This window comes from Micropterus salmoides, unplaced genomic scaffold (assembly GCF_014851395.1).
Source record: "Micropterus salmoides isolate LMB-PRFRI ecotype aquatic unplaced genomic scaffold, ASM1485139v1 Ms_hic_scaffold_15, whole genome shotgun sequence".
NCBI lineage: Eukaryota > Metazoa > Chordata > Actinopteri > Centrarchiformes > Centrarchidae > Micropterus > Micropterus salmoides.
In genome coordinates, this window is record NW_024040596.1 from 20,061,002 (window position 1) to 20,076,161 (window position 15,160).

The 15,160-nt window shown below is 46.3% G+C and overlaps 1 protein-coding gene across 3 annotated transcripts in view; it reads right to left on the reverse strand.

The window, feature by feature from the left end:
• Positions 1–15,160, reverse strand: part of si:dkey-100n23.5 (cyclic AMP receptor-like protein A) — a 43,787-nt gene that overhangs the window by 12,036 nt on the left and 16,591 nt on the right. For all 3 annotated transcript variants that reach the window (XM_038720924.1, XM_038720922.1, XM_038720921.1), the window contains exons 9-11: positions 13,683–13,761; positions 10,250–10,297; positions 6,295–6,377 (exon numbers count right to left, since the gene is read on the reverse strand). In XM_038720924.1, the coding sequence (XP_038576852.1) occupies positions 6,295–6,377; positions 10,250–10,297; positions 13,683–13,761 (210 nt within the window). The remainder of the gene's footprint in view (positions 1–6,294; positions 6,378–10,249; positions 10,298–13,682; positions 13,762–15,160) is intronic.

A 15,160-nucleotide genomic window follows, 5' to 3' on the forward strand; every position in this document is an offset into this window, starting at 1 on the left:
AACAACAATAAACACACACACAGAAGATGACACATGTAGCTTTAAGTCTGAGTCTGCTACCACCTGTAAGCATGCAGTCAATCAGTAGTACTCTCACAGCGTCTCCAAGCCCTGCTCACTTATTCAGGCCTTCCATCTATCATGCTGTCGGTCAGTCTTTGAACCTGTCGCTCTTTCACCCTCCAGATTCTGCGCAAAATCCTTCATCCGCTGCCTCTCAGCATTGTACCGCTACAAGAGGATGACCAGACAGAGAAGTCATCCTGAACCCCTGACCGCACTTCCTCCTATCTCTGACGGACTTTTTCCTCCAGACAAATCACATGCTTCACAGTGCCAAACCAAAGGCCCTAGTGCTGCTACTGACAGCAAATGTGAACTTTTCCCCGACTAAAAGGGATAATTCTGCCAAAATAAGTGCAATCCCTCGACTCTGGGAAAGGTCAGAATGTGATTCACAACTTTTTTCAACTCCCTTAATGTTTTGCTATGTCCAAATACGAACTTACTGAAGCCGAGGAGATGATGTGATATCATATTCATCTTAATTTCTGAGAATAAATTGCAGGTTCGACAACTCATTGGAACTATGGTGCACTAGAGGGGGTATTTATATACTTGAATTTTTAAAAAGTAACTGTACAGCGTACATGTACTTTCCACAAAGCTTTTAGGCTTATTGAGAAGATCTGAAAACACCTGAAATTGAATTTAGGTCCAATTAAAGAAACTAAATTCTAACATTAAACTGACCAGGAAACAACAACTAGGCCACGGTTCATTATAGTCAAATTATACTTCATGCTGCTTTTGGGGCAAGATAACTTTTATCAATTTTAAATCATGTACAATCCACTCATTGAATCCAAATCCTTCAAAGCACGATCAGATTGTTGCAGTTTTTACACTCAACCATTTTAAGCAAGTTATAAATACTTTTTTTTTCAACTTTAAAGGTTCTGTTGGTTTTTCCCTTGTCTCGTGTACATGTGTGACGGCCTTTAGGGCAGCAAAGACAGGAGGACAGGCCTTTCATTGTTCTGTAACAACATGTGATCAGCCACTCATATGTGCATAAAGCTCTATTGCTCTTGTGAACTATCTCCAAAAATATGTTGTACTCTATGGATAAGGACATAATCTACTTTGATCACAGGGTCAACATGGAGATAACTGTCACAGCTAAGGGAGAGTCCCATTATACACAAACTCGCAGAACCTTCTGTGCGAACGTTTCACTAAATATTTCTGGAATCGGGCTGAAATACACAAACGGACAGGCATGTTGTGCAGAAACAAAACACACACACCTGCACGAGTGCACACACACATTCACAAATACCCTAACAGACAAAGAGGCACACACAGACCCTGGAGACTGAAGGGGCTAACGTTCACCAACAGAATAAAACCCAAACAAAGAGACATCCTGTTTCCTGGAACACAACACCACTCAACCCTCTGTGCTGGGAGCAGCCAGTAAACACACACACACACACACACACACACACATATAAACAAAATCTGTTCATTGAACATCTCCGCACATGTGTTTTTCGTGCGCCCCATTCATGTACCGGCGTGTGTCTGTGTGTCCAGCGGTGCCACTGGCTGTGCCTTCGAGTGTCGGTGCACGTGAGTGGCTGTGGCTTGATGTGTGTGCGCGTGTGTGTGAGAGAGACAGAGAGGAGGGAGGGAGAGCAGATGATAGAGTAGGCTTTAGCGATTCCCTGGAGTGTGAGGCAGCGTTTACGGCACTCTCAGAGCAGCCAGAGTGATGAATATTTAAAGACGTGCCTGAAAGAGCAGGGAGGGGGAGCAGGGAGTGTGTGCGTGTATGGGTTTGTGTTTGCATGTGTCTGTGAATGTGCACACGTGCCTAAGTGTGTGTGAGGGAGGTTATCTAGTATCTCCTAGCGTTTGCGCATGCACATGAATGTATGTATCTACCTATATATGCTTGTATGTAGTTTGTATGTCTGTAAAAGAGTATCTCTGTCTATATGGTATACAGTTTATTTGCATCCAAATACATGCAAATTTTTGTATATATGCCTACTGAGATATTAAATCCAGAGCCTGTGTGTGTGTGTGTGTGTGTGTGTGTGTGTGTGTGTGTGTGTGTGTCCAGCCTCGGTGCGGGCGCCTGCCCTGTGTGTGTTTGCACTGCACACAGCCCTCTAGGCCAGCTTTCTGTCTCGCTAAATGGGGATGAATAGCAGTGCGCTGCTGCTGCTCGACGGGAGACGAATGGTTACGGGGCTCTCTGTCTCCAGTTGCACACCGATCACTGCCTGCGACGCACAAGTGCAACACACACCATAGGCATGGTCACATATCTACCCAAATAATATCTAGGCCACACAGCCACATGTGACACCACAGATATTTGACTGACAAGGATTTTTGTTATCTGTGTGTAAATAAGAGTAAAAAAAAACAAACATCAAAAGTGATCAGAACTGTCAATCTGTGCTGAATTCTAGTGTATGAAATTATACTCATATTTTGCTAATCCCGACTTTGGTAGTGACCCCTTGGAGCCCTGTCACGAAACCTGGAGCTTTGGAAGCACTCATGCAAAGATCTGAGATCAAAGCAACACAAAGGGAGGAGAAATGATAGATTTTGCCTCCAAATATGAAGAAAAAACAAAACAAAAAAAGAACAGCATATACCTGCAAGCTATATCAAGTTCAAAACTTATTTTAGTAAACAGGCCAATGCTGCCACTCTCATCCAATAAATTGAATGAGAAGAGATAGATGAATAAAAAAGGCTTGCAGACAAATAAAGATGAGAGTTGGAACCTTGCATACTGCCTTTCAGCATCTGAGGAGCTCACTTGTTCAAGTAAACAAAATTCACCACAAAAGATATTAGGGGGTACAGTACAAACCACACACCAGCCTACACACACCGAGGCACAAACACACATCCCTGCGCGCTGAATGTGAGATATTCCGAGAGGCGAGGAACGGAAGGCAGTGTAGAGAGGAGAGAGAAAGCATGAGTGAGAGAAAGAGAGAGAGAGGGAGAAAGAGCGCATCCTGGGATGCAGAATGCCAAATACAGTACGATAAGAGTTAATGTATCCCCCCGCCCCCCTTCATCCCTCCAGTTTGGCTCTCTCTTTCTTCCTCCCAACATCCATCCCTCCCTCCCTCCCTCCCTCCACCCTCCTCCGCCTCCTCCCCGTTTGCTTTGAGGGATGAATAATAACTGCTGCTCTGAGATTTCCTCCCTCGTTTTTCAAAGCGCAGAACGGAGATGGGGAAGGTCTGCCTGGCCCGGGTTGCGCGTGCACTCACACACACAAAAGCCCAGACGCGCACTGAAGCACGCGCACACTGTCTTGTTCTCGCTGCTTGCCTGGAGCAGGGAAATCAGATCTCCTCCAGAGAAAGGCGGGGGGGGGGGGGGGGGGGGGGGGGGGGGGGCTTGGGCTTAGGCGCTGTAGGGAGCCCATACAAAAATCCCCTGCAAGCATGTATAGGCCTATACACACCACAAAACCCACACGCTGCATCGAGGGAAACCAAGAATAACTAGGAGGATGCAAGCTGCCTCCTGAAGCGACAGGGTGAACTCAAGGTTACAGACGCATCACCGGTTCAAGCCTTGCCGTCAGGGCCAATCCGTCCGTGCTGAAGCACCCCTCTGCAGGGCACGCAACCCTGATTGCTAAAATGCAACTAGCTCTCTTGCCATGAGCCTTGCCTTGGAGGTTAGGGCCTCTAGACTAAGCCTTAAAGAAGAGAAAATAAAAGCCACTAAATGGGGATTCCAATTTCTCCCCACTTGGTGTCAAAAGGGGAAAGAGGGGGGTGGTGGGAGGTATGTCAGGAGAGCCAAAAAGTCCTCATAAAAGACAAGCAGGCTGTCCAGGAGGAGCACTTGCACATCAAGCTGCGCCGCGCCACAGAAATCAGCAGCTAGGTTCCGAGGAGAGGGCTTATTTATGCAAACAGGCGTACAAGCGCGCACAGTAGGAATCTAGACAAGCCTTGTAAACAAACACACACCCACACCATAAAGCACACAGGGGAAGCGATGTGAGAAGCAGACTGTGAAAACTCTAGTCGTGCCCGGGCAGCGCTTACACACACACATACACACACACGCGCACACATAGAGAGCTGAGAGAGAGACTGAAGTGGCAGCAGGGAGGGAAAAGAAGGACAAAGAGAGAGATGGAGAAAGAGAGAGAGAGGAGGAGAAGGAGGAGGGATAAGTGCGAAGGTGCGATTGTCTGGTGCTACTTTTGTGTTGCCAAATGAGGGCAAGTGAATGACTGAGAGAGAGAGAGAGAGAAAGAGAGAGAGAGAAAAATTATGTATAATGACTCCTCCATGCATGTGTGTGCAAGCGCGGGTGAGGAAAAGTAGGAGCGCTTTCCCATTTCAATTCGCAACAGCTGGTGTCGAATTAACACATTTACCAGTGTGCATTTGGAACAGATTAAAATTGTGTGTGGCGTGTGACTGTCTGATGTGTGTGTGTTTGTGTGTGTGTGTAGCAGATGAGGGCCAAAAACAAGAGGGTGTTTGTGTGTGGGAGTGTCTGTGTATTAACGCAATGGATCAGGGCGAGAGAAATGGCAGAGAAAGAGAGAGACCAGTAGAGAGGAGTACAGAGTGAGGGGGAGAGAGAGAGAGAGAGAGAGAGCTCTACCCAAAGGCTTTAGCTGCTGCCCTGGGCCGTCTCTCTAAGCCCTGTTTAGGAGGCTTTGGAGCTCAGATAGAAATAATCCCCCACTCAGACACACACACACACACACACAAAACCACACACACGCACACACACACAAAACCACACGCACACAGACACATACATACACAGGGGAATGCTCATAGACAGACACGCAAAAGCGACGCGGACAAACAAGAGCGCGCGCACACACACACACACACACACACACACACACACACACACGGCAACCAGCAGCGACAGCACATTCGCCTTGACACGAAACCAACCACCCGCCTACACACACACACTCGCGCGCGCACACGTACTGAAAAATACACACTAAAGGCTGTCTGCCGCGCGCTGCTTCCGCACGGCAGAGCACAGCGACATCGGCACGGCACCGTGACAAACACTTTACACACTCCAGCACTCAGCAGAGGGGAGGGAAAGAAGGAGGGAGAGATGGAGAAAGACAGGAGGAGGAGGATATGAGCCAGAGGGGAGGGAGGTGAGTGAGTGGGGTGGGGGGGCTAACAAATTAATAGGAGCCGGAGATATATACAGCCAACGCTGCTCAACGGGGGAGGAGGTGGAGGACGACGAGAGAGCAATTCATTCCCGTTTTCGCTCTCTGGAGAAAGGCAGAGCGCAGCTGAGCGAGCGAGAAATTGTGTGTGTGGGGGGGGGGGGGGGGGGGGGTGACATAAAAACACAGAAGGAGAAAGACGGAGAACCGAAGCGAGGAAGTGTGGAAATAAGGGGGAAATAAAAAAGACGTTTTGAGCGGAAAACAGAAAGAGAAAGTGACATTAAGGAAGGAAGGAAGGAAGGAAGGCAGGGGGAGAGTGAGGAGAGGAGGGTGGGTCGGAGTTAGCAAAGGATGCAGTTTGTCATCTTCATCAGCCGACAGTCGGAGCCCGGGAGGGGAAGAGGAGGAGTGGACTGGAAGGGATGGAGAGGTGAAGGAGGAGGAGGAGGAAAGGGCGAGTGGGGGTGGGCAGTGTTTAAGCGGAACCTTTTGAGAGACGTTGACCCTGTAATTGACCTGTGTCTCCGCCTACATCGCCGTGGCGACAAGCAGAGCCGCCGCAGCTAATCACTTAGTAACCCTGACCTGTCAATCACACCGGCGTGGAAGGGAGGGAGGGGGGGAGGGCGAATGAAAGAAAGAGACAGGGGGAGAGAGAGAGAGCGAGAGACAGAGTGAAGCAGTAATAACAGCGCCAGGGTTATCATTTACTGGACCACCCGCCTCCTCCCACAACCCTCAGTCAGAGGAAGCCCTGGTTTTAAAAAAGCCAATAAAATGCTCTATACATCCAACACACACACACACACACGAGCGCGCGCTAGGCTATACACGCAATCTTCTTCAGTGTTTGTGCTGCTACAGAGAGCGCGAGGCTTTCTGAGAGTTCAGATAAGAAAGAGCGAGAGAGAGGGAGAGGAGGACGGGAAAGGCAGCGAGGGGGGAGGTGACTGGTTGAGAAGAGATAAGATAGCAGAGTGAAGCGAATATGCAAATAAAACAACAGAGCGGAGAGGAGTTTATGTGCCGTAAAGCCAGGTGTGCGCGAGTGAGTGAGTTTGTGTGTGTGTTACCTGTTGATGAGGGGGAAGATAGACACCAGCAGGTAAACGGAGGGATACCACTTCAACGGCTTGATCTCCTCTGCCAAAGAAACCTGGAGGAGAGAAAACGGACTACTGAGCCACGTGGAGAAACTGAAGGCTCACATTAATACTCTTGTCTTCCTATCTCTCAAACATACACGGGCGCGCGCGCGCGCACACACCCACACACACACACAGTCAGTGTCTTAACTGGAAGATCAGAGCACCGAGGCAAACAACAAAGGCCAATTAAAACCTAATAAAATATTAACCTGCTGATAATACGCAATATCCACACAGTTATAAGACGAAACGGAGATTCCAATTAAACTGGAAGCCAATACATAATGTGAACGGGATGAATTCAATAGTTAGGCTATATAAGCGGGCGAGCAGGAAGACACAGAGATGCGGCAGCAGCTAAAAGTCGAGGAGGGGGAGAGCCTGGCGGTGGAGAGCTTTTACAAGCCGTTATCTAATTCCCGGGAGAGCAGGACTCTTGCGTCCGAAAGAGGCTGAGAAGCGCGGCCCCTGGATCGATTTTCTGCGCTGTGCTGCCCCCCCTTCCGCCTCCCCTAGGCTAGGATGCAGTAGCCGAGCCAGCGCAAAGCCTCCCTCCCGTTCTCTCTCTCACACACACACACACACACACACACAGTCGGAGCCAGGAAGCAGGGCCACAAGCTCCGGTCTCTACCCCCACATGCTGGAAATTAATTACTCACCAGAAAGACCCCGAGGCGTGCAAGCTCTAACGCAGGCATTTTAAACAATTCAAATGAAAATCACGAGAGCTCCCCGGTGGCATTTTATCTAAGCCTATAGGCTATGTGTGTGTGTGTATGTGTGTGTTAGTGGGGCGGTATTGAATATAAGCCTCAAGTTTCCACCGTGTAACGTAAAGGCTGGCCATGTCAAGCTCTGCGAGGAATGTCTCATTGGGAGAAAGGGAAAGGGCTCCTTGAAGGAAGATACGAGAGGGTGGGGGGTGCGTGGAACCAGCAGTAGACTAATCTCAGATAAAATTCAGGAGATGTGCAGAGACAGGCATTTGAGGAATTTCTGTTCGCAACACACAGGATGTGGAATAGTGGAGGCGGAGTGGTGGAGGGAGGGGTAGGGGGGAGTAGTAGCTAAAGAGCCTCATGTTTTTAATCACAGTCCTCCCGTGTCAGAGGCCCCTGCGCTGCTCGGGAAGCAGAGGGGAATGAAACCGTAATTATGTGCGGCGGGCGCAGCGGTCCCAACGTTAATGACGCCCGCTAGATTACAGACGGTTATCAAGAGCGACCCATCCCTTTTCACCACCCACTGCACTCACCCTCCATCCTAGAGGAAACCTTCTCTAAAAAATAACAGCATCAGGTTTCCCAAATGCACTTGAACATCAACTTGATTAACTTCTCAAACGCTTTTTTTGGGAGGGGGGTGAAAGTCAAGGACTAAAACTTCAATTCAAAACTTTTAATACTATTTAATCAAGAAGTGGAAAGCTGAACATCTACAATGCCTTGACAGCTAAGCAAACTGCTGAAAAAAATCAAATAGGCTACTTTCAAATACATTGACCCACTAAATGTGTTTTTCTTAAATCCACAAAGATTTTTCAGGGACAGCGGAAACCCAAAAGTATTTTTCACCAGAAATACTGCTGAGACCTTAAAGCAACACATTATCCAGCAGCTGGAAGAAGGTATATGTGTTTTGTCAATGCCACGTGTCCCTGCTTGAGAGCCCTTGAGAGACAAACCCAACTGTCCTTGCAGCTTACTCATTGTATGGATGTTCTACAGGATGTTTGGCAGCATGTAAAATATAAAATAGGAACTTGGCAGATAAAGGGGGATACACACGTGCAAAGGTAACACTCACCAAGGTACAAGGTTGCGCTTGCGGGCACACACACACGTCTACAGACACACAAGTAGACACATCGCATTGTGACTCAAAGCAAAGCTTGTGTGGATCAGTAAACAAACACCCTGGGAAGATAACGAACAAGCAGCTCGCTGTTTGCTCAGCCAGCTTTGTTGCTACCCGACGGGACTGAGCTGCTGTGTGTGCAGTTGTGCAAATGTGTTTAAAGGCGTGCGTGCATGCGTGTGTGTGTGTGTGTGTGTGTGTGGCATGACTTCAACACCCTCTTCCGAATATCCTGACGCTGACCTTTGCTGCTTCAGGACCTTGTTGTGCTTGTGTGTGTGTGTACTCATGCATGACCACAAACAACAACAGAGTCCTGTCACGACCATGTGACCGACGGCCCCGATAACTGCCAGCACCAGTTATGTACGTCATCACTCCAGCCAGATGCACACACACACACACACACACACACACACACACACACACTGATAAAGGAGGGGGATGGTGGCAGGCTGAGTCAGAGATGGAGAATAAAAAAAGATTGTAGGAAACTACATGTGTGGGCACAAAACATGAGAAGCGTGCATGTGACACGGTAACAGAGAACATGCGAGGTACAGAAGGAGGGAGATGTGGTGAGGTGAATGGAAATCAGCAGAGCCAGCGGTCTTCAGACACCCAGCAGGAATCGCTTTCTCTAGTTTACACCTGCTGCTACACACACACACACACACACACGAACCAGAGCTCACTGGCTTGGCAAGCACAATCGGGGAGGCTGTTGTTGTTGTTTTAAAGCATCGCAGCGCGTGCATAAACTCTCATAAATATTCATGCCCATGAACCTGGCTTGCTGCTTTATTCATGCTGGGTATGAGTAGAAGAGTGAGAGAGATGGAGGGAGGGAGTGAGAAAGAGAGAGGGAGAGAGAGAGAGAACCGAGTGAAAGGCAGAGAGAGAAACAGATGGAAACGAGGAGAGCGACTGAGAAAGAGGAATACGAGGAAACAGAGAGTGTGATAAAAACCACTGCTGACTTATTTACACTCTGTGCTACACATAGCAATTAGCCCACATGAACGGTACGTGTTGATGCCACACATTCATGTACACACGTCACTGGTGAGGGTCACGCCGGTTCAGTGTGCAGTAATTACATCTGCCACTTAGGGGCAGCATCTACATAACCTTAACCCTAACCTGCCCTCCGCACCTCAACCTGCAGGGTGCAGGTGCAACAACAGAGCAGGGGAGAGGGAGGAGGAGTGAGGTAACTAAAGGCAAGACAACTAGAGGCTGCTGCTGCTTTTAACTTTTCATGAGTAGTACTGTGACACTGACAACCGTTGAGCTAGTAGTATTCCAGCAATTTAGTAGTGAACAACCATAACGTTATGGGACTCACAAGAGCCACATTTCAGGCCAATATATCCTTTACAACCTTCCTGCCCACATCTTTCAAACTCCTCCCCCACTTTTGTAACTACATGTTTGGTGGTAATATGTTGTGTCCAAGCCCATGATGACATTAACATGGTACTTTTTCCAGATTTTCACAGAGGACTTTAAACAACTGTTTTGACAGGCAGAGTAGTACTGCCAATGTCTAAAATGACCTTTAGCTGCCAGTATCAGAACAGCTTGTCTGATGGTCATATAGCTTCAGAAACCCCTTCCCCCCAGAAGCCTTCCAACATCGGATTAGCGGAGGCTTTGTCCGAACATTTCTGTAACTTTACGAAACCGAAGATCCAACAATCACGCCCCCCGAGTTACGTGACTGGCCGGCTGTGCTACCAAATTTAAACACACACATATACGTGCGCACTCACATTTATATGCACAAACACAAACACACACAGACACACACATACACACACACACACAGTGAAAAGCGTAGGAGTCAAGAGGTCAAATTGCTCCCTGCTGTTTGACACCTACCCGGCATGACCACGAGAGCTAATCCTGCACACACTCTAATCCTCACGCTCTGTGTATGCATGAATGAGTGCATGTGTGTGAGTGCTTGTGTGTGAGTGTATGTGTTGAGAAATGTGATGGTCAGACAGGTCATTACCTTTCGCCTCTCTCTCTCTGGGTTGAAGGTTCCCAACCATGACTGCATCTGGGCGGAAAAGACACAAAATGGAAAGAATAGGTCAAGGCAGTTACTTAAGCCGCTCCCCTCAAAAAAAAACACAACAAAAAAAACCCAGCATAGTGATGTGATCATTTAAATCAGTTGTTTTTTTCCTAGAGAGGAATGGCCTTAGGTTTCGAGGTCAGTGCCTGCAGTGGCACGCTGGAACAAATAAGACATTAGTTATCACACCAAACGCAAAACCCCTCCACCATCTCACCCATCCCCGCAAAATTGCCTAATTCACAGCAGAGTGCAGAGCTTAGAGGCAGTGGGGAGCACTTAAATAGCTCCCAGCATTTCACAAAAAGAGGGAACTGATCAGCTTCACTGCACACAACATGACACAAGGAGGAAGAAAAAAGGCAAAGGGTGTTGGGAAAGGGGAGAACATTTTTGAAGAAGTGTTAAAGAAAAAGGAAGAAGTGGAGCAGGCATGGCACATCTGAGATCTCCAGAGAGAACGTGGGAATACTTTTTCGCTCTTCCTCTGTCTCCTCTCTCAGAGGAATGCAGGGAAAATGTCAACAGACACGCGCAGGAAAACACACACACACTCACATGCATGCACGCATACACCCATGCACAAGACTGTGACTGATCTGTAATGGTGGGATAGGGGCTGGGGGGCTATAGGAAGTCATTTATGCAACCCAAGACATCAGAGACAAATCTCTGGAGGCCCAGTGTGAGCTTCACACGCATGCACGACAAGGCAGCATGAACAATATGCACAGTTCTTCTGTTCTGCTATTTATTAACTCAATGTTGCCATGGTTTCTCTGCTCTGATGTGAGTGTCATTGTAAATCTGTGTGTGACCATGGTGTGTTTGTGCGGTACAAGAAAAACAAAAAATAAAAAGGACAGCCATTTGGTCAATAAGCTGAACTTGTTCTAGAGCAGTCCTTTGCTGTCCAGCTGAGCGCCATCAACAAACACTGAAAATAAGTGGCAATATCATTTGGTTTCGGCCAGCGTGTGTACCCAGCTTGTTGTTGCAATCTCTCAAAACCCGCGCCACCGAAACTCAAGCAATTCAGCCAGTTTTGAGGCGTGAGGCTTAAGAGGGAAGGTGTCGGCATGTACAAATCGCATCCATAAAACAAACACACCACCACACACCCCAACCTCTCTGTCTGGCCTGATAATGACTCATTAGCTTTCAAATCCCTCTAGTTAGTACGAGCTCACACAGTCACTCAGAATGTGTCCAAGATTTTTTTTTTTAAATAATCCTGGTGTAAATGACTTGGACTTTGTACACTAATGAGCTATGGAGTCGTTTTCACCCACGATCTCTCTGGAAAGTGGAGAAACTTCTCTGTCCAGCTAACATCCCACCTTGCTTCACTCAGCCTCCTCGTCTTTATCCCTTTCCCCATTGCATCGCCACCTACCCGGCTTTCAAAGCTTTTGAAATTCTTTTCAAGTGAGACAGCCTGCAGCTGAAAAGAGATAAGGCTTGAGCTCTTCATAAATATGATAGAGAAAGCAAAACGGCAGAGTGAAGGGGGAGCGAGACGTAGAGGCAGAAGGGAAAAGAGGGGGAATAGAGACAGAGACACAAGTGTAGGTAAAAAGGAAGAGAGAGGGTGAGAGGGAAAACAAGAAAGGTGGAAAACAGAGATACAAAGAGAGACAGGAGAGTGAGGGAGAGACAGCTAAACACTGTGAGCTGGCTGAGTTATGAGATGCAGGTTTCAAACCAGCTACATTCATTCATTCTCTTTATCACATTCATGATAAAGAGCTGTGTAGTCTCTTTTCCCCTCTCTTCCCTTAAGCTACCCGCTGTCTGTCTCTGATGTCGTCTGTCTGCAGCCCGGCTATCTTTAAATCTGTCTCACCGTCCCATCACTCTCTGCCAGCCAAACAAAGAACGCCAGCATTTACAGTGACAATTCATATGAGTCTGATGTGGCTTCAGCCCGATTCTGCCTTGCTCTCTTTTTATATTTGATAATTCACAGCAGGAACGTGCACACATGTTGCTGTAACACATGTCTGCCAGCACCCTTCCGCTGGCACTACAGCCTCATTGTGTGGTGTCGTAAGATCAGGGGAATGGCAGCTATGTGAACTTTGTGGAATGTTGCCTCTGGGCTCGTTCTGCACCCTTATAATGGAAAGCCACACAGAGCTACCAGCCAACACGGAGAGGAGACCAAATAAGTGGTAAATCAATCGATTGATTACCTACACAAATTGACTATTTAGAGTAATGTTGAAAAAGCCCATGGTGACGTCTTCAAATAGCTTTTTTCCTAACCAACAGTCCCAAAATCAAAAGTGGTCAATTTACAATCACCTATTAAAGCCTCCTGGGCCGCCCACTTGAGTTAGTTCTAAGCTGCATAGATCATGCATACAAATATAAATGTTTAAATTTTTGTCAATATGGATATGCTACACAACGTAAGATAGGTTAGATTCTCCACAATTTAATCGTTCAGTTCATTTTACAGAAACAATTCAGATTTAAAAGCCAAATATCTAAACAAGTAATATTCATACTGGTTGAAATAAACAATATTTCCCATCTTTGTTGAGCGAGAGTTTTTTGGCAAAACGAATTAAAGACCTGTCCCATATAGATGCCTTTCCTAGATATAGGGAGCGTGAGTTCAGCGATTGAAGCAAATAAAAGCTGGGGTTAATTGTGTTAAAAGTTTTAAGGGTATGCATTTTCTACATACAAATAGTTATGTGATCTAAATAATTAGTAGCTTTAAAGAATAACTCAGGTAATAACACGCAAGTATCTATTTAAAGAGAAAACAGAGGTAACCAGTACGATTATTACCCAAACGGTCTGCTGTAAAAATGTATTAACTTTGACATACTTGTGTGTGTTCAGTTTTAACTCCAAATTAAGTAATCCAGACAACCCTTACTAAACTGATGGCCAAAAGTACAAACATAAGACCCAGTTTAACGTAACATAATAAACCAGACATATTCTTTAAATGATAATTGATTATCAGAGCAGCATTAATGCATGTCACATCTGAAATGATGGATGTATTTGTGAGGACCTCCACTAATTAGTGTCATTTCAGCTGACAACATAAATTATTGGAAACCATAAATTATACTTTTATTTTAACCCTAGATCCACACCTAACCCTAGAAGAATATATCACACATAAAGTTATTTTGGGGGATTTCCTTGACTATGAGAATTGTTACACTATTCCTCCCACGTAGAAAAACATGACAACACTCAAACAGTAATCCTGTGAGCTGAGTTCTCACAGATGTCAGCTTTCACTAATGTCACTTTTCTAAAAAGGTCACAGTGCATTTGGATTCAGCTGAATTTTCAGCGTCTTTGGCTGCTGCTGACTACACGCATGTTGCGCACTCACCCTCTCGTTGGCCACGCAGATGATCCTGGCGTAGCAGCAGATCATCAGGAAGATGAGGCTGAACAGAGGCACGTACCATCTGCAAAGCACAAACACAAGCAGGTAGTGAGAAAACCCCAAATGAGCAATGTCATTAAAAAATCATTCCCATAGTTTTACCCGTGATGGTTGTTTTTCTCTGGCCTCCTTATAGTCCTGTTTCAGGAGGAGGAACAGGAGCTTTGGAGTAGAAAATGTCAAATGAAGAAAAAACACACGGATTTCATTTAGCTTGTAATCCAGGTCCAAGTGAAGTGTCATATATCCTAATGGAGTTCATACCGTGATAGGTCGTAATAGTATATTAGGTGTCCACTGTTTAGATTTTAGGGTTGTCTAAACAGATTACACTGTAGGACTGTCACCCGCGAAAGACATGTTGTTAGATGATTTGGTGTACACCTGGACAAAAACTTGTTCTGATCCCATGTTTCACTAACAATCATTATTATTCAGCCTTTAAATTATCTTGGAGCTCTGTTTTAAACATGAAACAATCCTTATTTTGCTCGTGTCCTCAATGAAAAAAAAAGACACTAAACTTAACCGCACATTTAAGCATATTTATCTATAGGTGAGACTGTTTAGCTGGTGGACACCGGGCAGCATTATTCTAAAAAGCTGATGTATAGAGGACACACAGTATGTACATAAACAGCACAAAGTGGAATAAGCATGACTCAGCACCTCTGGACCTTACTGCTCATATTGTTCTGTGAGCAAAGAGAGAGGCAAACAAAGCAAAAGATAATACCAGCACCTGGAGTCACAACACTGAAAATGCATGGCATTCCTATGGGATGAAGGGTTGACAATCAAGGGAGGCACAGACGGGAGATAATAATGTGTCAGGCATTTCTGAGCGGATGAAAGAGAGCAAGACGAGCGAGGGGGACGGGGTTGATGGCTTTGTTGAAATGGCAGCCTCGTGTTATGCAACCTCTTGGGAGGTGATGTAAGCTTCGAGGAGTTTCAACCTCTCCCTGTAATCATGAAACGGGCCTTTGTCTCGCTTTGATAGACAGGTTCCTGGCCACCACGTTTCTGTTCAGCCTCAGTAACTCTGAGCAGTTGAGACTGTGCTGTGTGACAGCCAAGTCCTCCTGAGCACCTGACACCAGCTGGGAGGCACTGGCCAAAATGAACCTATGTGACAAAAACATTGAATTGTGCTGAGGAAGAGCATCAAGAGTAATTATAGGCATAATAATGACCCAGAGGGGAAAAAAAGTTCAACTGAATCCGCTTCTGACCCATAAATACAGGGAGAGACATGGTAAAATGGTTTGGGAATAAATTTGTGCCTGAAAAGTCCTTGGCATGTGTGCTAAAAATGGCAACTTTAGAAGCATTTAAAAAGGCAAATATTATGTCCTTGACCTAACTGTACATGGACCAAACTTGTCTTCCAAGCCTGCAGGTTGAATAAAAAACAAACT